Raw genomic sequence first — 24,854 nt, forward strand, 5'->3', positions numbered from 1 at the left:
TGATCATGTCAAGTTCGGGCTTTATCAGTGACATTGCGTGTACATGTAGTATGTTAGATCACGGAGAGGAGATCATACATGCACGATGACCCCAGCATCCCGGTTGTTAGGCTGACGTCACATAGCATTGTTTCACCGGTGGATCTTGAAACAAAATTCTACAAATTACATACATTGTGACGTGATTGTAAACTTTGTGGTGCAGGGCCCCGTTCCAAAAGGCGATCGTAGCACAATGACAGTCGTAATTCTATGTTAAAGAATGGGAGTTACGATAAGTTTAGCACTTTGTGGAACAAACTCTTGGACCATTATATGGTATTAAATTGATAATAAACTAATTAATAATCAACTTTTGAAGTGTAAAACTCAGTTGGAGTAAGCTGTGGATTGGCTGCATGTTCACACATGACAGTAAAAAAATAATAATTCATAAACAAGTTATGATAAAATAACTCGCTCCACGTAATACCAATTTAATGAAGCAAAAAGCTGCTTTTTCCAAGTCAATGAAAGTCAGGTGGCAGCGCAGGCTACCCTTAGCTCAATCGAACAGCTGTATTCTATCAATTTTGAATTGGTTTGAATTCTTTTGTCATGTTAAAACATGTCGGCAAGACAAATTTGTTGTAGCCAGAGGCTCAGGGTGTGAAGCCTAACAAGGGATGCATAAAACCCCATGTACCCCTTGTGATCCTGCTACAACTTATAATATTCCCCTTTTACACTTGATGAAACTAAACAAGATAAGATTGCAGAATACTCCACAAACAGAACTGAACACTGCCCTAGAATCAGTTTATACAAACCAAGAATGGATTTCATGTGAAGGCCAGAAAGGCTTGGGCGTTTCCTACCCATGTTGAGGGTGAACCAATGGGTGACAAGCTCCCACAGTAACCATGGTGATACTGCATCTGTTCAGATCATGTACAGCCATTACCGAACAGTTCACAAAAGATTAAAACGTGTGAATTGTATCAATAGTTTATTGAACTATTTACAATATTCTAACATGAGGGCAACTAAGTCCTTGTGAATTTGTTTTAATTACGCTTCAGATATTTTTATTCACTCGTTTTCTTCAAAAGTCAAGTCTTAACGTTAATCAGACATAAATCTGTACCATTTAGAAGGTTTGCCTATTACTGAGAGCACCATTTAAATTGTTATTGGATCATGATCAGCTGTAGATGCAAGTTTTGCTCAACGAAAATAAAAATGGGATACTAGATCTCTCCAAATAAGGCAGTTTTGAAACAGTATCAAGTCAGAAGAAGCTTGTTAGTATGAAGAAAATAAGTTGAAAATGACAGTGAGAGTTGTTAGTGGCACTGTAATATGTCAAAGAAGATTCTCTAACTGGGATTGTCTTCAGGTTACCCTAAGAGACTAAGACAAAGATTGAAGTCTTGAGGTTAAGCAATAGTTCACATGAAACTTCCGCTGTGAGTCTTATGCTCTGTATGCTCTTATCAGTAATGCTGTATATTTGTAATAAAATGTCCTAAAAGTGGCGGAGAATACTACAGCTATTAAAATGCTAAAAGACATTTCATATTTCATAACTTCATGGCAACATTTACCTAACTTTTCATGTGAATAATTTTTTAAAGAAGAATTAAGTCTTTGAAAGGCCTTAAGAAAAAATACACATAAGGTCGAGAATTTATGGATGTCAACTTCTTTATTACGAGGAACACAACGTTTTGGCGTATATGCTTACGCCGTCAGGTGAATGAATGCTGTGAGGCAGAGAGCATATATATGTGTTAGCTGTATCCACCTCTTGTTATCTTATTACTGGGGCTGTCGGGTAGCCTAGTCGTTAGAGCGTTCACTCGTCACGCCGAAGACCCTGGTTCGATTCCCGACGTGTACAATGTGTGAAACCCATTTCTGGTGTCCCCCGCCGTCATATTGCTAGAATATTGCTAAAAACGGCGTAAAACCATACTCACTTACTATCTTATATCTTTTGTTGTCCTTACACATACATATATATGCTCTCTGCCTCATATCTTTCATTCACCTGATGAAGGAGTAAGCATATACTCCGAAACATTGTGTTCTTCATAATAAAGAAGTACAATACTACTGCAGTCATGTATGCAAGACAGTATTGCCATTGTGTTTGGGGGTAAATGATTTGTGACAAATTAATAAGTAGCAACACACACCACAAAAGACAGAGAAAGCAGCTGAGCAAATCTTGTATCACAGAACCAGATTTTATTCAAACACGATCAGCCAAGAACACTTAGAGCCTGTTTAAACATGGAAGAATCATTACAAGCCTTCACCCATTTCTTCACATTGTTTGGCACTTCAGCGGTCTGTCCTGATTGGGTGAGAGCAGACCACATGACAATATCAGCCAATGACAGCGAAGAGCCTACTAGCCAATCATTTCTTCCTAATCTAGAGTTGAGAGATCGGACTGCTGCTGCCTTTTCTTTGTTGTTGCCATTGGTAACCTGTAGGTCAGCCATGTCCAGCCATTCGTCACTTTGTGTTGCCAAGATGATGTCAGCACTGTCGTACGCAGGGTTGAGAATGCGTTCAATGTACCGAGCAATGTTGGCTTCCCCGAAAATCGGGCTTTGTTTGGCTGTGTTAACCATCAGAATTGGACCATTTTTCACTGAAAACAAAACAGAACTTATATCTTTTATGTATAAGTTTTGGTGCTTCAATATTTGATATCCAAGTTCAGTCATGATAATGACTTAAACTTCAATACATGACATATTTTTTTCATCATAATCAATATCTAACATATAATATAGCGAGTTTGTTAACTTTGCATGAAATCACAAGCTTACCTTTATGTTTGATAATATATTTGCAGTATGCTTTGTTTGTTTGTTTGTTGTTTAACGCCGCACTGAGCAATATTCCAACTATATGACTCTGGTCTGTAAATAATCGAATCTGGACCTGACAATCCAGTGATTGATATCATGGACATTGATCTACACAATTGGGATACGATGACATGCATCAACCATGTCAGCGAGCCTGACCACACAATCATGTTGCCTCTTACGGCAAGCACATTTTGCTGAAGATCTATTCTTACCAGGATCTTGGTATGCATAACCCCCTTTTGTGAGTTACTTCAAACAGTATTTCAGTTACATCAAATCTCTGTATTATATTAGGTGAAGCCAATGAACACAGATATACAGTGCTCATAAACCAAGAACTATAATTTGAATGAATTGTGTATATGGACACCCAACCTGCAAAGGGAGACTAGTCCTCAAAACAAGTTGTGACACCTTCAACCCCTGGGCCATCATTCAAGACTAAACATGACTAAATATGTCTCCGTTACCTTTTTTCCAAATGAGAGTTAGACAGACTTGGGCGTCCCTCCTTGGCACAGCCCCTCCATTCTTGAAGATGTCCTTGAGTTTGTCAGGTACCTCGAGAGTGGCGGAGGAGTGGACGAAGGTGGAGGCCAGGACCTTGTATGTCTCAGCTAGTCGCTGGTACAGAACCAGCAGCGAGAGGGGAGGACGGCTGGGGTCTGCCTGGATCACGATATCGTGGAACACGCCAGGCTGGAACAGAAACATTATCATTTTGTGGAGAAAATTATATACGAATATGAACAAATATCAATACTTCCTAATCCTTAATGAAGCATTTCAACCATTAGCACTCAGAAGTGACTGCAGTGGAAAGGGAGATAATTTGACCCATATTAGAGTTATCTCCCCTTTGACTGTGCATTGCAAGTTCCTTCCCAGCGCGTGACGGCTTCGTTACACTCTCGGTAACATCGCTGCCACCAGTGTGGGCGTGGCCATTACAAGAATCTTGAAATTTTCCCTCTAATCCCAAATGTAGTAACGTTTATACTTTTGTTTATGTCTTTGGGAATGCCATCATATTTCATTTTGAAAAGATTTACGACTGAACATGTTTTCCAGATGAATTTACTTTGTTGTTTTAATAATCAGATTGGTTCGAGATTGCAGACTAACGGAAAATCAACCAACTTCTCCCTTACATTCTTACTATATCAATAACACGATAGTATTATTGAAACAGAAATTCAAATTGACAAACGAAGAAAGTAATTTAGCAGCGATAAGTGTATTCGGCGTCACGACAGTTGTCACTTGTCTGTAAACATAACGGTCATTCGGTTGCGAGTTCAACTCTAAGCTTGGTTGTGGCCACCTATTCACAGTGGGGAGTTTTGACTGGTGGCAGCGATAGTATAGAGAGCTCCGCAAACGGACTATCGCTGTGAGGAGCTTGTGTGCATTGATTCCCTGAATACATGTGTGCAAATGGTCCAGTGTTTAAGTGAGGTGAGGTGAGGTTAAATTGGGTTTAACTTTGCGTCCAAGATTATTGCACTTATATAGCGATGTGCATGTACCTGTGTGTGTTTGTGTGGCTGCTTGTACTTGTCCGGACTGATGCCGATTTATAGTGCTAGCCCACTGAGATACCATGCCGCAGTTTAACATGAATACCCCACTCAGACACAGTATACTGACACCGAGCCGACCAGTCCTTGTTTTAGCCCCTTAAAGCCGAGCGCCAGACAGGGTAAAAACAAGTACCATCTTTTAACGTCTTTTGGTATTACGCGGCCAGGGATCGAACCCTGGACCTTCTACTCTCCGGGCAGACGCTCTACCACTAGACCATGGAGGCGGTCCCAGTGTTTAGGTATTATATAACTCCAATAAACTGACACGTAATACCTGATGCAGGGGATGTCCTATGTTTGACCTGTATCAGTCCCAGATGAATTCTGCAATTTCGTGATTGCGGAAAGATTTGCAGAGAATGTGACTTACTGCATAACTGCCGAAAAAATCTGGGCATTTATCTTTATCAATCCATCAATACACTAATTCTCAAGCTTTTCTATCGAAATTTGCGCTTGAATGATGCCCAAAAAATTAATATGCCATTCAAACATACAAAATGTGAATCCTACAATAAAACAAAATTTTAATAAATAATTTTTAATGTTCTTTAATGTGGTGATATGACTCCATCAAGTTAACATGTTAAACCCAACCTGGAATTGTCTAAATGCAAAATATTGATTTTTTTTAAAGAAACATAATGAGCTTGCATTGATTTTTAAGGGGGAAATGGTCATGTCTTTACCGCAGAATTTAGTAATTTTAGCCGCAGAATTTTTATATCTTTACAGCAGAATTCGCCTGTGACTGCTATTATTTATGTTGCTTATTACCTACATGGGACATTGTCTGTATGGGACATTACCTGTGTTGGAAATAACCTGTATGGGACATTGCCTGTGTTGGACATTACCTGTATGGGACATTACCTGTACGGGACATTACCTGTACGGGACATTACCTGTACGGGACATTACCTGTGTTGGACATTACCTGTATGGGACATTACCTGTATGGGACATTACCTGCGTTGGACATTACCTGTATGGGACATTACCTGTACGGGACATTACCTGTACGGGACATTACCTGTATGGGACATTACCTGTGTTGGACATTACCTGTATGGGACATTACCTGTACGGGACATTACCTGTATTGGACATTACCTGTATGGGACATTACCCGTGTTGGACATTACCTGTATGGGACATTACCTGTATGGGACATTACCTGTATGGGACTGTCAGCAGCCGCCATGCCTGCTGCTTGTCCGCCCAGGGAGAAGGGGACGCCATACTTCTGGGAGAGTTTCTGTACTGACTGCTGCAGCTCCACCAGACGCTGGATGACGTCCTCCTGCCGCTGCTCCAAGGCACACACAGGGTCAGAAGATGTCTGCAACACCACAACACCCATTACTCATTAAAACCACTCTTTTTCAGAACTGTATCTAATTGTTCTAGACCCACTGGATTGTCTGACCGCCGTCATATAGCTGGAATATTGCTGAGTGTGGCATTAAACAACAAACAATCAAACATATCAACTTACAATTGAGATAGTTATACCTATCATACAGATAAGAGTGAGTGAGTATGGTTTTATGCCGCTTTAAGCAATATTCCAGCAATATCACGGCGGGGGACACCAGAAATGGGCTTCACACATTGTACCCATGTCAGGAATCAAAACCCGGGTCTTCGGCGTGACGAGCGAACGCTTTAACCACTAGGCTACCCGACCGCCCCCATACAGATAAGAAAGAAAAAGTACAATTCAAGAGTGAGTGAGTGAGTGAGTGAGAGTGAGCTGGGTTGAACGCTGCTTTGAACAGTATTTCAAATATATAATGGCGTGTCTGCTTAATGTGGGAGGAAAGTCCAAACTGATGCAGGTCTCAGACATTTACCACTTCGGTGAAACCCACCAGCATGGAAACGGTGCTGACAAACTGAGACACCGGGATTCAAACTCACGATCACAGGTATCTGACATGCCCAAGGGAAACAACTCTGTACAGCAAATTGCGATGAGTCAAGAGACCATGCCTAAAAGTTTAGTGCCAATGACCCATCAATTCCTAGTTTGCTGGATAAGTAGAGGGTATTTCTCTCGTGTGTTTCTGTATCATAAATATTATACACTTGGAATACAAAGACGTATTGTGTCCATTTGGCGAGCATAAAATAATTTTATCCTAATATATGATATTTATGATACAGCATCATGTAAGGATAATAATCTCTTTATCATATCATATATGTCAAAATAGTGGCTGTCTTAGAAGTAACTTCACTCACTGCTAGCTGACCTCATTTGCATATTTATCAAACATGATATGAAGTTTATCAGATTGGCTTATCGCAGAGATAACACTTGCCCAGCTGTTCTTCTAGAATACTTCATGGTGGCACTGTTGTATATTTCTCAATAATGATGCAAGAATTATCACACATATATGGCAGTTGGGCACAGGGGACAGAGGGTTTCCAATACACGAATCACATACGGTTAGGTGAAATGAGGTTTAACGTCGCGTCCAAGATTATTGCACTTATATAGCGAGGCGCATGCACATATGTGTGTGGCTGCTTGTACTAGTCTGGTCTGATGCCGATTTATAGTTCTAACCCACTGAGATACCATGCCGCAGTTTAACATGAATACCCCACTCAGACACAGCATACTGACGCCAAGCCGACCAATCATTGCTTTAGCCCCTTAATGCCGAGCGCCAGGCAGCGTAACAAGTACTATCTTTTAACATCTTTAAGTATGATGCGGCTGGAGATGAAACCCTGGACCTTCCAGTCTCCTGGACCATGGAGGTGGTCCTCATATGAACAGCAGGCCGATGACAGATCTGCTGCCCCAGCAAAACATCCTGGACGGACTGGCATTAAGCAGAACAGTTTACTTTAAAAAAGACAATTGTATGCTGACTCCGAGCCGACCAGTCCTTGCTTTATCCCTTTACTGCCAAGCTGTGAAAGAACAAGTACCATCTTTTAATGTCCCTTGATCCGACACAGACAGGGATCGAAACACCGCCATTCCACCCTCCACTAGGTGGATGCTCTGTCCATTAGACCTCTGCGGCTGTCTATACAGCTTGAATGTTAGATTCACAAGACAGATACCATTAGGAATAGCATTTGTCTGAGAAGCAGCAGTTTCCCCTACTGCAGTCAGACATGAGGATTACGTTTCCTCCACCTGCAAACAGGCACGGTCAAACAGAGACCCGTGACATTCACATTCAAGGCTAACTGTTTCAAGTGGCATTTAGAAGCTGGAATGAAGAGCAAGGGAGATAGTTCTATGGAATGCAACGTTTTGGTGTTGATACTAACACTGCTTGAAAACAGTGTTAGTATTTACACCAAAATGTCGAATTAATTGAAATAAAGAAGTTGCATATCCATAGAACTAACTCCCTTGTTCATTAAGGCTAGTCTCAGATCTGTAGCTACATCCTGACCTACTGCACCAGCATAACGCACCGCATCTGGTTACTGACTACATCGTTTCAACTTTCATGTGATATATGCACCGTATCACCTACCATGTGCACACAGTGTGCAGCACAGCAGCCGTGCCAGGGATCAGTGCAGAATTCAGTTAAGATATAGGCAAAATAGGTTTTGTAGGTACATATAGAAGGTGATGATGATCTATTTGTGAATGAATTGCTGGAGTGACTATTTGCAAATGTACTGCTGGAGTGACTATTTGAGAATGAATTGCTGGAGTGACTATTTGTGAATGAATTGCTGGAATGACTATTTGAGAATGAATTGCTGGAATGACTATTTGAGAATGAATTGCTGGAATGACTATTTGAGAATGTACAGCTGGAGTGACTATTTGTGAATGAATTGCTGGAATGACTATTTGAGAATGAATTGCTGGAGTGACTATTTGTGAATGAATTGCTTGAATCATTCCATCTCATGTTTTTGTCAGGTTATAAGTCAATTCTTAATTAATTAGTGAATCATTAAGACATGTACAGTTATATCTTATTACTCCTGACCCTATAATCTAGAAACCCTCTTCCGGACTAATAACGCTAGAAACACTTACATTTCATTACCTTTACACACAAAGGAACATTATGTGCACCCATAATTTGCTTATAAAAATATTGTTCAGACATTTTCCCATTCGACTCCCATCCCAAAAAGCAGTGCGAGATGGGTCAAGCATTCAATAACTGTCAGTAAAGGGGAATAACCTAAGCCAATGTCCATGAGACACTCGTGGTTGGCCTTTAAATAAACCGGGTTTCACTGCATGACAATTTGGCATACAGTTGTAACTGTAACAGCACATCATGTACACAAATCATTTAGGAATTATTTGTTTGTTTGTTTGTTGTTTAACGCCGCACTCAGCAATATTCCAGCCATATGACGGCGGTCTGTAAATAATCAAGTCTTGAGCAGACAATCCAGTGATTGACATCATGAGCATCGATCCACACAATTGGGATACGATGACATGCATCAACCAAGTCAGCGTGCCTGACCACCCGATCCTGTTAGTCACCTCTTGCGACAAGCAAAGTCGTCTTTTACTGCAAGCATGGGTTGCTGAAGACCTAGTCTGAAGAACCCCGGATCTTCATGGGTCCGATAATTAAGGAGGGAGGGATTGGTGGTGCATGGTCTCTCCTTGGTACAAATGGTCAATAATGCAATGCAGTCTTCAACCCTTGGAACTGACATACAGTCAATTCCCGTTAATCCGACATTGTTGGTTTCATATGATTATGTCGGATTAACGAGTATGAGTATGTACGAAATTAGGTAGTAACAACGTTCGTGATCGAAAATTGGACAACTACATGATAGATAATGATACGAACATGTAATAAAAAAGGAAAAAGGAAATAATCATATTGTTGTGTTACATTGTTAGCAGAATGTGTTTTCTGATAATGCAACATGTAATTTAACACAAAACACAAGTGCAGCAATGCTTAAGAAAGCTGCTTTTTTAGTGGCTGATGTCGACTTCCTGTTAGTAATTTCAATGGTCAGTCAAAGTTTGCGAAAGGTAGTTCTGACATGACCTGTAATGGGATGTCCTCAGCGGTTGCGAGAACGTGTATCCCATTTTAATGAGATTGAGGTAATCTAGGCATGTTTTGTTTATTTTAAGCAGTAATTGTTTATTGTTAAGTATGTTTATCTCTGCAGCTGTTGAAATATGCAGCTACTCACCGACTTGTCTCGCATCAAAACACGGGTCTGTGTACTCGCGTGCAGATGACCATGGAGTACGCTGATCACTGTGTCGGATTAACGAGACTGATTAATGAGTGATTTTAGCAATTCCTTGCAAATTAGGTGTGTCGGAGTCGGAGTGCGAGACTGTCGGATTAACGGGTCTAAATAGCACTGATTAGATTGGTTCACATCATTTTAAAGCGGATTGTCGGATAAACGAGTGTCGGATTAACGAAACTTGACTGTAGTAGCCTTTGAAATTCATGAAAACCTGCTAGCCTGTGACTACTAAATTGTGCTGAGGTCAAGTAAAAATCCAATGATGGTAGGCCTCATTGACTCGTAACATTTGAGGGCTGTAATTCTGAACAGTTCAAAATGCTTCAATTTTCTACAAATTGGAACTGAATAAACTGACAGAAAATATAAACATAGTAGACATTTCTGTCTCGTTCAAGCAGGACTTGATGCGAATTCTCAGGACTATTCAAATAATGTTTACACTAGTCTTGAAAATAACAAAAATTCTGAAGGCTGTATGGCACTGCTACAGCCAATACTGGGACTGCAGGTCTGATAATAACAAGTACTGTAAATCTTGATATTGATGCGTCTCCAAATTAATACAACTGCTGACCCCTAGTCAAAAATTAATTTCAAAATTTACAGTAGTTGTATGAATGAAATCAGTTTGCTTTGAACATTTCTTGAGTTATAGCACAGCGTGTCGACTAAATGTTTGAGGAAAGTGCAAAAGTGATGCTGGAAATTGTAAGGGTCGATACAGCAAGGCAAATATCAGCAAGGCTGTTTCATGGCCTAATTATTTAGAGTGAGTGAGTATGGTTTAACGCCGCTTTTAGCAATATTCCAGCAATATCACGGCAGGGGACACCAGAAAGCAATATCACGGTAGGGGACACCAGAAATGGGCTTCACACATTGTACCCATGTCGGGAATCGAAACCGGGTCTTCGGCGTGACGAGCTAACGCTTTAACCACTAGGCTACCCGACCCCCCCTAATTATTTAGAAATACTAGGGAAAAGGATCTCTATATTCATGGACTTATTCTATTTCCCTAACTGTTTTGAGCTTCGGATCTCTCGTGTAACCAAGGATCTTGTTAAGTACAGAACCAGTTTTGTAGTAACTCTCCTATGAACTGATTGACTAAATAATTTAATCTTAATTTTGACATAAAAATTTAAAAATCCCATTTTTTTCCCCTTAAATTAAAAGAACCCCAAACAATTAAGCCATTTGGCCTTTTAATAATTTCCGCAGGTCCAATAGGACTAGAGACTATGGACATGGCTGACTAGACTTGCACAAGTCTCTAAAGAAAAGAATAACAGTTTAATCACAATCCATACATCATTTAAATAATAATAACAAGTTGTCCCTATAAAAGACTGGTATCCTTAGACTATCGGCCTACGTAGACTTGCCAAATATAAACATAAAATAACTATACATCCATAGACTTTTCTTTCAGTACAGCCTTGGAGCAGGCTAATGGCTGACCTGTGATGCCAAGCATCCATCAAGTGACCAGGTCCACAACACTACACCATGTAGCACGGCCAGGTGCTGGTGACAGGACACAATGTATTACCCTATGAGTCTGTGTCTTGTAAGGAAACTGATGTTCTCAAAAACACAAACAACTGGCTCAGGCCTTCCCATTCGGACTCTGTGTTTAAGTGAATGAATATGGTTTTATGCCGCTTTTAGTAATATTCCAGCAATATCACGGCAGGGGATACCAGAAATGGGCTTCACACATTGTACCCATGTCGGGAATCGAACCCGGGTCTTCGACGTGATGAGCGAACGCTTTAACCACTAGGCAACCCGACCGCCCCCTCTGGGTTTAAGAGAACTTAGTCACCAGCAACTTATACTGGTTACAAGAGGCAAATGGATGAATCCGTGGTCAGGATCGGTGACTTGGTTGCGAGACATTATACTCAACGTGGCCAGTTGCTCCTTATATCACTGGACAATGAAGTCCAGACTTGCTTATTCTCAGGCTGCAGTCATATACTGTAAACAACTTTATTTCTGCGCCGTTAAAATATTGCGAATACCACACCAAAGACAATACTGCGACGAGATATTTTTGCGAGTTGCCGTGTTGAGATGACCTCTCGATTACCAAACAATAGACAGCTTCTCTCCGAAGCTAGTTAATCTGAGTTGGCAGGAAAGTTGACCGGAAGGGACTGCGACCAATTATCAAATACGATAATTGACTCAACTCAGTGTCATGACTGTGAATTTGAATGCAAACAAAATTGTGGACAAAATTGCAAAGGACACTGATGCAATCAAGCCAGGTTGGAAGAAGGCAGGATTACTGTGAGGTAACAGTGACACTGACTGGTCTGTTTACACTGTCATTTGTGATGTATTGTGTGACCATTCTGCATTCATTTGTGTTTTAACTTATTGAGTAACTTGTGGTTCTGGTTGATGATTTCAACATTTGATGACGTGTTGCAATGAATAAAGTATGTATGTATTATTTATACTTATTTTTGCGTTTTTAATTTTTGCGATTGAGTCTTGTTTGCATAACTCACAATAATAAAATGGTCGCAAAAAATTCCCTGTTTACAGTAACTGGACTTGCTGAATGCAGGGTTTGATAAACTAAACAAATATCAGTTAGTATTACAAGAACACCATTCAGAACCAACATGTTGATAACATCTCAATAATAAACATTCTAACAAGTCAAACATACAGAGAATGGTAATATGTACCAACCTAAACGTATGGAGCCAGGCTACAGAGAAGGAATGACAGACAGTCTTGGTCCAGAGCTAGCCTGGAAATGGCATCTCTCTCACAACAGCTTGTCAATCTGCTGCATCTTTAGTGGGGGTTGGGGGATGAGAAAGGCTGTAAGCTGATCCAGCACTGTTGCTGGTTTCCATTTCTAGGGTTACAACACTGAAGAGCACCAGCACCTCCAAAGGTCACTGAGGTCTCCCTTTTCCACTCACAAATCTCAACATACATTCTGACACGTATCCTGCTAAGTCAGTTTGTCGTTGCAATTTCCTGAATGTAATGGCTTCTCTGTCTTTAAGTACAATATTAAGCATGGGACTTGCTTCATTTCTAAATTATCCTTATTACATGGACAGGGATTATAGTCTGCACTTTGCAGGGAACATGAAATCCCCATTTACAACCCTGAAATGCCAACTTCCCTAATGATCCCACAAACGAGGCAAGCAAATGTACCAATATAAATCTCTCAAAGAATTCGTTGCTATGCTAACTGGTACTTACCATGCTAATGAAGATGCAAAAGAGTTTTTAGATATTGTTTTCACAAGAAACTTCTAATGCATTTGAGGTAAAATAAAGAGGTAAGAAATTGCCGCGTAGATATCTTAAAGAAGCCTTCATGTAATGTATTCGATGTTCCGTACTACAAACGGCTTATAAGGAGATAAACCTACTATAGGGCTATGTACATTTTACAGTGTTCATTTCAGTTGTCACATCTACAGGTAACTGGACATCTATTAAAAGAATTAATTAAATTGAAAAAAATAATCAATCACAGATTTGACATTTGATTCCTTGGCTAGACACTAAAATTTACAAATAGGAACAGTGCTCTCATCAAACAGTTTCACTCTCTGGTATAACAGAACTTAACTCTTTCACCCTCAACATGCAGTTTTGTGGACATCATAAGCATCGATCTACGCATTTATCTGAAATAATTGTTCATTATCTCATGTCTTCAACATGCAGTATCTTAAATAATGGTTCATTATATCATGTCTTCAACATGCAGTATCTTAAATAATTGGTTCATTATCTCATGCCTTCAACAGGCGGTATCTTAAACAATAGTTCATTATCTCATGCCTTCAACTGGCAGTATCTTAAACAATAGTTCATTATCTCATGCCTTCAACAGGCAGTATATCTTAAATAATAGTTCATTATCTCATGCCTTCAACAGGCAGTATCTTAAATGATGGTTCATTATCTCATGCCTTCAACAGGCAGTATCTTAAATAATGGTTCATTATCTAATGCCTTCAACATGCAGTATCTTAAATAATGGTTCATTATCTCAGCCTTCAATATGCAGTATCTTAAATACAATGGTACATTATCTCATGCCTTCAACATGCAGTATCTTAAATACAATGGTACATTATCTCCTGCCTTCAATATGCAGTATCTTAAATACAATGGTTCATTTTCTCATGTCTTCAACAGGCAGTATCTTAAATACAATGGTACATTATCTCATGTCTTCAACATGCAGTATCTTAAATACAATGGTTCATTATCTCATGTCTTCAACATGCAGTATCTTAAATACAATGGTTCATTATCTCATGTCTTCAACAGGCAGTATCTTAAATACAATGGTTCATTATCTCATGTCTTCAACATGCAGTATCTTAAATACAATGGTTCATTATCTCATGTCTTCAACAGGCAGTATCTTAAATAATGGATCATTATCTCATGTCTTCAACAGGCAGTATCTTAAATACATTGGTTCATTATCTCATGTCTTCAACAGGCAGTATCTTAAATAATGGATCATTATCTCACCTGGTTCAGCACGGTGGTAGACATGCGAGGCAGGAATACGCACGTGTGTACAAACAGTTCACACATTTACTACACTTTTTGAAATATCAGCCAGGTACCATATGTCAGCCCCATAATGACACACGGCGCCATAACTAACAGCTCATGTCAGTGGTGCCCAACCAGGTCACAGATCCACCTACTGATATCCCAACAAATGCATTTGGGCTTGCATATGTTCACACAAAGCCAGGAACTACTGACTCATGTTTGAAAACTTAAACATTTGGATCATGAGCACAAAAGAAACGCATTATTATTTTTTATTATCAATTTTTCTAAATTAAAAAAACAAAAACAAAAAAAAAAAAACTTTCAGCTTTCTGAATAAGTACTTTCTGAAAATATATTAAAGATCCAGGAACTGTTTTAAAAATAATCTAAATATTTAACTTTAAAATGTAAAAAATACATTAGGATCTAAATTTTCTGTCCATATCCACAAGCTATAGCATGTGTGAATAACAGAATGCTATCAAGGTTATGATGTTTCAATGGCAGGAGTCCAGATACTTTTTTGTACTGCTCAAGTAATAATTCACTTTGGGTAATCCTAGATTGCCTTCAGTATGCAACATATTTGAACCTGCATGTGATTAGACCTCCACCATGACTGTGGAATATATCTATTTTATGAAAACAAAACCAATCTAGCTATATATACAAAAGCAAGTCTAGTCAGCTCTGCATCAGGAAAATTATTTGTTTGAATTTAAGGAGAGAAATGTACTGTGTAATTTCATAGACTATGTGATAGTTGTTGATGTTGTTTGTTTGTTGTTTAACGCCGAACTGAGCAATATTCCAGCTATATGACGGCGGTCTGTAAATAATCGAGTCTGGACCGGACAATCCAGTGATTGACATCATGAGCTTCGATCCACACAATTGGAATACGATGACATGCATCATACAAGTCAGCGAGCCTGACTAGCCTCCATGAAATAGGTGACAATGTATAAATGAGGACAACATGCTGGTTGAACTGTCAAGCAGTTCAGTAAAACCTCACACCCAATTAACTTGATATATCATATCCAACCGTGAAGATCTGGGTTAGAACAGGTGTTGACTAAGAGGATCGGGTTGTCACGTTCACAGAGTTGGTTGAAGCATGTCATCTTATCCAAATTGCGTGGATCAATGTTCAGGATATCAATCAGTGGATCGTCTGGTCCAGACTTGATAAATTTACAGAAAACAGTCATATAGTTGGAATATTGCTCAGTGTCGCATTAACAAACATCCATTATTTCCAAACCTTACATCCAGTGTATTTTACCTCCATTCTATTCATCCTGTACCCATTTGCCATAAGCTTTGTTTCAAAAGTGACCTCTCCATCTCTCTTATCACAAATTGAACACAAAATTTTTCTCGATCATGAGCTGCCCCGCCCCACCCCACCCCACCCCCAAAGACTAATAAAAAATTACTCTTCTAAACATATAGTTTGGCATAGATCTACACTCAGAAGGCCAGTCTCATCCAAGCATCTCTTCTATTTGTTTAATCAGCTCAGAAAACTGTCATAAACATACATTAAGCTGAAAAGATATTATCCTAAGTATTAAGTTTTTTGTTTGTTGTTTAACACCGCACTCGGCAACATTCCAGCTATATGACGGCGGTCTGTAAATAATCAAGTCTGGACCAGACAATCCAGTGATTGACAACCTGAGCATCGATCCATGCAATTGGGATCGATGACATGTATCAACCAAGTCAGCGAGCCTGGCCACCCGATCCCGTTAGTCGCCTAAGTATTAAGACAAGGGAGGGAAGTCACTATGCTCAAAGGTGTTCTGGTTGTATTCGAAAAGGCACACAAACCTAGAGTTAAGTGCTGGTGATATCGCTTGATTGAGATATATTTTTGAAACAGTCATGGTGATGAAAGGGTCCATATTATTTATCATAATAGAATGGAAATGTATAACACTGGATAATCAATGTATTATCTTAGACATATAACTGTACAGTGCTGGTAGAATCCTTATCAGTATTGGATGTAATATTGGAATTCTTGTTGAAATCTTTAACTCCATAGATTTTTTATGGTCCAAAGTTATGCGATACCATCATTTATCATGTTATTAATACATTATTAATATCAATGCTATATTAATACAAATTTATGAATTAATGCTAAATTAATCATTCTTATTGTGTTACAATTATTAAGATTACCATGATCAACATGGACAATGAAAAGGGAGAAACTCAATATTAAACATTTAATGGATCAGTGTAATTCATATGTATTTGTTTGTTTGTTCTTTAATGCCACACTCAGCAATATTCCAGCTATATGACGCCAGTCTCTAAATAACCAAATCTGGACCAGATAATCAAGTGATTGACATCATAAGAATCAATCAACGCCATTTGGACACGATGACATGCATCAACCAAGTCAGTGAGTCTGACCACCGATCCCGTTAATGGCCTCTTACGACAAGCAGTCGCCTTTTATGACAAGCATGGGTTGCTGAAGACCTATTCTACCCCCAATCTTCACGGGGTAATTTCACATTAAGCATTGAATTTATTAACTGCACATTCATACCCATACTGTGTGTATCATTATAGAACAGAATAATGAATTTTATCATTCAATGATATATATCAATATATTGTGATCTTCTTGAGTCAACCCTAAGTCACAAGTATATTAAGTTGGGATTTATTGACATATTTCGAATTTTAAGGATGGTTCAAAACCTTCCAGTAGTCTGTATTACAGTCCTTGAACATATTGAACCATATTATTTTCTCTTCCATCGAGCCCTTACTGTAATGCTACAGCCTTATATGAAGCAAGTCTAGATTTTCTACAAGTCCACCAGGGCTCCTTTTCACATTAAATTTAGTTGCATATTTCTATCAAAATTATATATTTCACGGACTAACCCTTGTTAAGCTTTCCAGTAACACTACTGAACATGGGACAGTGAACAATGTGTGAAGAGACACTAGCTACACATCCAGGTATATATCACTCTAGAACAAACACCAGCGAGATGATGGTTTAAGAGGTCTACATAAAACATGCACCAGTGCATCCTATTATTGAAAAACGTAACCCAATATTTGTCTACAAAAATGTTTTTTGTCTAACCCTTACTTGTCCACATATCAATCTTTTGACCCACTCTAAGCCTTATTTACCATATTACATCCCTAATCTGACAGTCATCCATGACATTTTACTAATTTAGACTAGTTTATGAATCTATGTTTCAACTTTGATACATTTATGGGACCAGGTAGAGGAACATCTAGCCCAGAGACTCTCTTCATACAGCAGTAATCTGGACTTGCCAAACAATGTAGACTTGCAAGGGCTGTATTGGATATATTTGTATCAGGGTCTGTATGACAGACTAGGGACCAGGGTGCAACCTGGTCTTGTCTGGTGTAACTAGCCTTCCATGTCAACATATGCACCTGGTCCAAGTTAATCAAGTTCCTCAAATCAGGCCTTGGGCCTACAAGTAAGCAGGTGCCAACTGACGTGAAATATTCCTCTAACTGGGTAACCAGATCTAGGCATGGGGCACCGGGCTGGTGGCTATCAATGGAGCTGCCAGTATCTATCATCGCTGACCACATTCTTTCACTGCTGTGTTAACAAGTGTTCCTCACTATTCCAGCTGACAGAGCATCTCTCAGATCAGCTTGTACACCATTAATGTTTAAGTTTGAGATGGACACAAGCATATCTGCTTAGACAATAGACTAGCCAAAAGACGTTTATTATTAAAGACCATGTGATTCTTTCATATTACCATAGTTAATCTGCCATGCTGTAAGAATTTAAGGAACATCTGTTACTATTGTTAATCTGTCATGTTATAGATTAACAAAAGTAATATGCACGAATCAGATGTTCCTTAACTTCTTTGGAGTAGTATACACTGGATTATCCAGACTTTAAATATGAGGGGGTCAGCAGTGCCTAGACTATTTCACTACAACATATTATATCTTTATAGTGCAGTTGGTGCAAAACACATTTGTGGCTACCAGCCCGAATTTGACTCTCGGCATTATTTTCAGTCTATTTTTGTGTTATTTTATGGACTAATTACCCTGAGCTTACTAGGCCTAACAGAAGATTCAGGCTCCTGAGCTAGTGACTGAAGTCGCAGACTGATAGTGTTTGAAAAGTCGGGGTGATGGGGTCCTCGAGGTATTCCAATCTCCCGAAAGCTCAAAGTTCAGGGAAAGGGACCATTGACAATTATCCTTAATTTTGACCATTGATATCTAATAGAGCAACCTTTAGGCAAAAATTGATGCATCTCATACTCAAGATAACATAGACACAAAGCCTGAAATGATTGGTACATGTGATGGATGTATACCATATGGTGACACCTATGGAATGGTGCTGGCTCACCAAAAACAATTGTTATTAGCAAGTCTGAGGTTCAAACCCAGAACTCACAGCTCCTGCAAGAGATATAACTGTGCTCAGTACAAGTTGGCACATGAACCACCGGGCCACTTTGGAGTTATGAAATTTAGTAAAGAGTTTGGTTCCTTAGACAGTAGTGAAAGATTGACTCTTACCAACGGATGAGTGAGTGAGTGAGTTTGGTTTTCCGTTGCTTTTAGCAATATTCCAGCAATATCACGGCGGGGGACACTAGAAATGGGCTTCACACATTGTACCCACGTTGGGTCTTCGCTGTGACATGCGAACGCTTTAACCCCTAGAATACCCGACCGCCCCCCTAACCAACGGATGAGATAGTGAGCATGGTTTAATGTATTTCAGTTATATCACAGCTTGTCAGATTAATGTGTGAGTGAGTGAGTGAGTATGGTTTTACGCCACTTTTAGCAATATTCCAGCAATAGGTTTCATTCCAGACGACACCCCTCCCACACCTCAACCAACTATAGATGTTTACTAAGACATATGAGCCATCTTTACAAATGTCAAATCAATGTTAATCTGCCTGACTTGCCTGAGTGAGTGAGTGAGTGAGTGAGTGAGTGAGTGAGTGTGGTTTTACGCCGCTTTAAGCAATATTCCAGCAATATCACAGCGGGGGACACCAGAAATAGGCTTCACACATTGTACCCATTCTGGGAATCGAACCCTGGTCTTCGGCGTGACGAGCAAACGCTTTAACCACTAGGCTACCCTACCCCCCCTGAATGACTTAGAGAATTATTATTCACACTATGCATTTGTATAAGGTTCTTGTATTTTTCTTGTCATCATATTGTTTTCTAAAGGGGGGACATTGGTAAAATAGCTCCTCTTGACACGCATATCACACTGTCTTTCGTGATGTCAATTAAGTAGTGTCTCATACCTGATAAAGATATTTGAACAACACACATTGTTGTTTCTTTCTAAACAGGTACCATATAAAAGGTAACATTTAGTTTGTTTGTTGTTTAACGCCGCAATATTCCAGTATATGACGGCGGACTGCAAATAATCGAGTCTGGGCCAGACAATCCAGTGCTTGACATCATGAACATTGATCCACATAGTTTGGAAGACACGTATCAACCAAGTCAGCGAGTCTGACCACTCGATCCCATTAGTCGCCTCTTGCGACTGCTTCGCCTTTTATGGCAAGCATGTGTTGCTGAAGACCTATTCTACCCCGGATCTTCACGGGAAACAAAAATGATTGGGGACAATAAGGTATGTATGTTTGACCTATTTAAGTTGACAGTTTTTCTGTTTGATGTGATTGATCTCCTAAAATTAACTGGCAGACCAAAGATTAGATGTTCCACAGAAAGTATTAAACGTGCAATAATTCCAACCTTTACCAAAGCGAAGACACATTTGCATGCTGTTACTGAGCATGAACAAATTGTCACAAAAATGAGAAAAGAAAACATGGGAAATAAACATGAGTCACATTTGGAAATATTTATCAACAGAATGCCACGTGTCTCCTTGTTTCAATTACTACAGAATGTCCTGCTGCAATGGCTTCAAAGACCATGTACACTGATGCATGATGAGTAATGCTTAGTTATCTACATGCTTTTCACATGTGTCATTTCTCGTAAATGCCAACACGTTATGCACACTCACCGATAAACCCAAACACTAACCCACACACTCAAAAACACCTCAGACCCCCAACACTGTTTATACTTGAAACACAAAGCACCTAAAAAATAATTATAGAAATCTATGCTCTACATATCAGCATAAATAGCGCAACTGAAACAGAAACGTTTCCATGGCAACAAACATGGTACCAGTTCAGGTTCTCTGAGACACATAATGATACAAAATATAACTAATCTTCAATCTGCCAGCGAGGGTCAAACAGAGCTGGATGTGTGCAAAGACCAACCTACAAGGGATGCAAGGGCGGGGTTGCTTCCCGTTTCCTTCTACACCCTCCAACTGCTGTCAATGACATTATCCTGCCATTAAATTCTGTAACCAGGCCACATTAACCTGCTTATCATTTTTTCTGAAAAACATGGAAATGGAAGAACCATTTCTAATGCATCTACCACGCCAACTAAAGCTCTCTAACTATATCTCACTCAAGCCAACCTTATCATTAGGCTCGTCAAACAAAGAATATTCTTCCAGATGTTTATCTGACGTCAGTTTGGGTATCAGATAGTTGTCCGCATATTTGATAACTGAAGCTGATTTCCTTCGACATTTCTCAATACCTCCAACCTGCACCCCAACATCACACATCTGTCGGCCGGGGTCACTGATTCTAGAGGACTTATCGTAATGTTTTCCATTTCTTGTCCGATCAAAATTTTTCCTGGCAATGAGTAAATCCTTCTCAATATTGAACCTATTATCCCTGGTACACAAATGAACAGCAGTTAGACGGATTTCTTCCTCGTCTGGGCCACAGTCTCCTTGAAACTGTCTCCTGTCCGTCTGTAATTCCTTGTAATCCATTTTGACCTCCCAGCTTTTTCTAATATCCTCTGGATGCACACAATTGACATAGTCATGCCCCTTTAAAAAGTGGGTCCTATCTATTCTGAATCCATCAAAGTTCTCCTTCTTTTTCTCGATCCGTGCATATTCCGGAGTACTGTTCTCAACAGCAGCAGTAGCGTTATTTTCGGCTGGGGGAGAGGTATCAGTCACGACATTATTAGGAGCAGTCCGAATCTTGTATTTCTCTAAATCCTCTTTAGGAAAAGTGTACAGAACTTTGGAATCATCGTCCGTGCGACCAGCTCGACAGTTGTTGACGATGTCTCGCACTTCCTGGACACACCTTGACACGATATTACCCATGACAAGGGCAAACCAGCAATAAATACACCTTGGACAATACCAGACAGTCCTTCCCTATCATACCTACACAACAGCAGCAGAGCTTCTGAATCACACTCGCCTCTGCCTTGCAATGCATGCTCATATTTCCCCTACCCCGCTATAACGCTGCTGGGCAGAAATGGTACAAACCATCCAATTCGTCCCAATTCCTGAACCTAAACATCGAATCTAAACCATACTTTCCATTACTTTACCTCAAAGCTTTGACACAAGGTTCACGTCTGCTACCAGTGTCCAAAAGTGTTGGTGTTATAGTGAGGATGTAGTGTATACCTTCAAGGTTGACTTGTAAGAGCAGGAGAAGGATGGCATACAGATGGGAGGCACCTTTAGGACTCCATCCAGATGCTTGGCTCTTTTAAACAGCTATCAAATACATGCATATGTACATGCGGGACATAAAAAAATAATCAGTGAGTCTGAGAAAGGCGCCCAGACAGAGAGAGTTGTTTACCGCATTCATCTGATGGCATCTTGATAATTTTCTTTTCCTTTTAAAAGGGACACTGATAAAATGGGGGCATTAATTGCTGCACAGCTTTCATATTACTCATCTGATATTCTGGTGTCATGTTCTGTCAGAAAGGAACTCCAATCATTGTTGATACAGGATATCTTCATTTCAGCCATTGCCTTGTGAACGAGACTTTTATGATTCTGCGTATCTATTTCTGTTACTGATACTTTTCCCTCATTAGAATGAGTGAGTGATTTTTGTTTAATGCAACTTCAACAATTTTGCGGCTGCACCTCATTAGACAAAATACTCTTATCTACTTTGGTTTTCTTAAAGTGTTGTAGTTCATCATGAATTTAATTACATGTAAAAGCGGAAATCTTAGCTTAGCTGAGGTAGAACACCAAAAACAATTCTTTTTCAAATGTATTTTATTTAATGGCAATCTTAAAGTGACACGGGTCTTAGGCTACTAGCACTTTGGTGAAACCCACCAGCATGGGTATGGTGCTGACACACCAAGGATCTGGGACTTGACCCAGTGATGAACAGAGCCTGGCATGGTCAACAGGCTCATAGCAGTGCCTTAGGCCACTGGGCCACTGGGCCACCCTTGTCCCTCAGATATGATTTGGTTGGTTTGTTGTTTAACGCCACACTCAGCAATAATCCAGCTATATGACGGCGGTCTGTAAATAATCGAGTCTGGACCAGACAATCCAGTGATTAATATCATGAGCATTGATCCACGCAATTGGGATCGATGACATGCATTAACCAAATCAGCGAGCCTGACCACCCAATCCCGTTAGTGCATTTTACGACAAGCATAGTCACTTTTTACGGCAAGCATGGGTTGCTGAAGACCTATTCTACCCTTAAATCTTCACAGGTCTCCCTCAGATATGAAATGCAGGACTACACTTATGGTTCAGTTACAACACGCTGTATGTCTCAATCTCCAACAGAAGACTCTGGGTTAGAATAGCGGAAAGCATGGGTGACTATGCTTGTCGTAAGAGGTGACTAACAGGATTGGGTGGCTCGCTCGCTCGCTGACTTGGTTGATGCATGTCATCGTATCTCCATTGCGTAGATCGATGCTCATGATCTCAAACATTGGATTGTCTGGTCCAGACTCGATTATTTACACTTGACACTGTAGAGCTCCAGATAAGCAGCATGTTTGCACAAAGGAGTGCAATAAATCACCATTACCCAATTAATTTTGAGTTCCTTGCTATCGTGAATTCATGCAATATGTTACACACTTTAGGCAGCACACAAACAGATACAAATTAAAAGTTACCTGAAACAGTATTAAAGCAGAATTAATTTTAAAAAAGTCTACTTTTTTCTGTAAAGATAGTCAATATACTGGACCCAAGGGAGTAAAATTATCTGAAGTAACTGAAGAAAATTATGAATATCCAATGTGAATTATTTATTTGAGTAAATAATTAATGCCTCAAAACATTATTTGGTGGTCTGAAAACTGTAATGAAAACTTCATGATGGGTTCTGACATTGTCCATGACAAGCGCTAGGCTCAGTTTATCAGCAAGATCAAGGCAGTGTGTGCTTCAGCATGATTAATGCTAACTTTCTGCAGTTCTTCAATGTGTCTAACTACCCTGATCGACACAACAACATTACTGCCACACTGATAAACTCACACATCTAACAACAAACCTGTGTCATTAACTCCATGCCTGCCGGAGATAACACAATTACACTTCTCTCATTAGGCATCTAATACTCCCTACATACTACATAATATAACGACCCATGAAGACCCGGGATAAGGTCTTCAGTAATCCATGCTTTCCGTAAAAGGTGACTACGCTTGTCATAAGAGGCGACTAATGGAAGGCTCGCTGACTTGGTTGATGCAGGTCATCTTATCCCAATTGCCATGCTCATGCTTGGATTGTCTGGTCCTGACTCAATTATTTACAGACCGCCATCATATAGCTGGAATACTGCTGAGTGCAGCGTTAAACAACAAATAAACAAAAACATGATATAACATAGTGCCTTGATAATACTCTTATTGAACTCCTTATCGTTGACAGGCTTTGTTGACACTGACACTAAATCATACATTGAAGTACTTGTACAAAAACGCCTTTTAATGTTTGTTTATTTGATGTTTAACACTGCACACAGCAATATTGCAGGAATATGATGGCTGTCAGTAAATAATCACGTCTGAACCAGAAAATCCAGTGATTGACATCATCTACACAACTGGGATAAGTTGACATGCATTAACCAAGTCAGTGAGCCTGACCACCCGATCCTCTTAGTCACCCCTTCAATATGACATTTAGAATGGGTTGCTGTCTGAAGACAAGTTCTAACCCAGATCTTCACGGGGTCCACCTTTTAATACCAGGACATACCAACTCTTCTTTATTAACACACACCTCTCCATAAGCATGGATCGTGAAACGAAAACAAGCTAATCTTAAGTAACAGCTAGTGAAACCCACTCTATTCTATTCATATCTGACCCTGCTCCAAGGATAGAACAAATGATAAGTCCATGATATATCTAGAAATTCTATCCTTATAACAGAATAGATAATTGGACAGTCTAAGGATGCCAATCTTTTACAGCGACAACTTGCTGTTATTTTCTATATACTGTAACCAAGGAATTATTCAAGATACGTATCCAACATGTTCCTTTTATATTGACCAATTAGCAAGGTTTGCCCTGACAAAGAAAACCTGCATATTTGACAGAGTCTAAGTTCAAGATACGCAGCATAATATCCATATTGTGTCAGTTGTGACGCAGA

General features: G+C 39.7%; 1 protein-coding gene across 1 annotated transcript; it reads right to left on the reverse strand.

Moving 5' to 3' along the window:
• Positions 1 to 991: 991 nt before the first annotated feature.
• On the reverse strand, positions 992 to 21,630 carry LOC139469802 (aminoacyl tRNA synthase complex-interacting multifunctional protein 2-like). Its single transcript, XM_071252097.1, has 4 exons — positions 20,832 to 21,630; positions 5,634 to 5,798; positions 3,341 to 3,569; positions 992 to 2,644 (listed from the first exon to the last, which is right to left on the reverse strand). Exons 1-4 carry the CDS (start codon positions 21,546 to 21,548, stop codon positions 2,247 to 2,249), a joined length of 1,509 nt encoding a protein of 502 aa, XP_071108198.1. The 5' UTR covers positions 21,549 to 21,630; the 3' UTR covers positions 992 to 2,246.
• Positions 21,631 to 24,854: the final 3,224 nt, after the last annotated feature.

The sequence above is a fragment of the Haliotis cracherodii genome, unplaced genomic scaffold (assembly GCF_022045235.1).
Source record: "Haliotis cracherodii isolate W230 unplaced genomic scaffold, xgHalCrac1.p SCAF_2, whole genome shotgun sequence".
Classification (NCBI taxonomy): Eukaryota; Metazoa; Mollusca; class Gastropoda; order Lepetellida; family Haliotidae; genus Haliotis; species Haliotis cracherodii.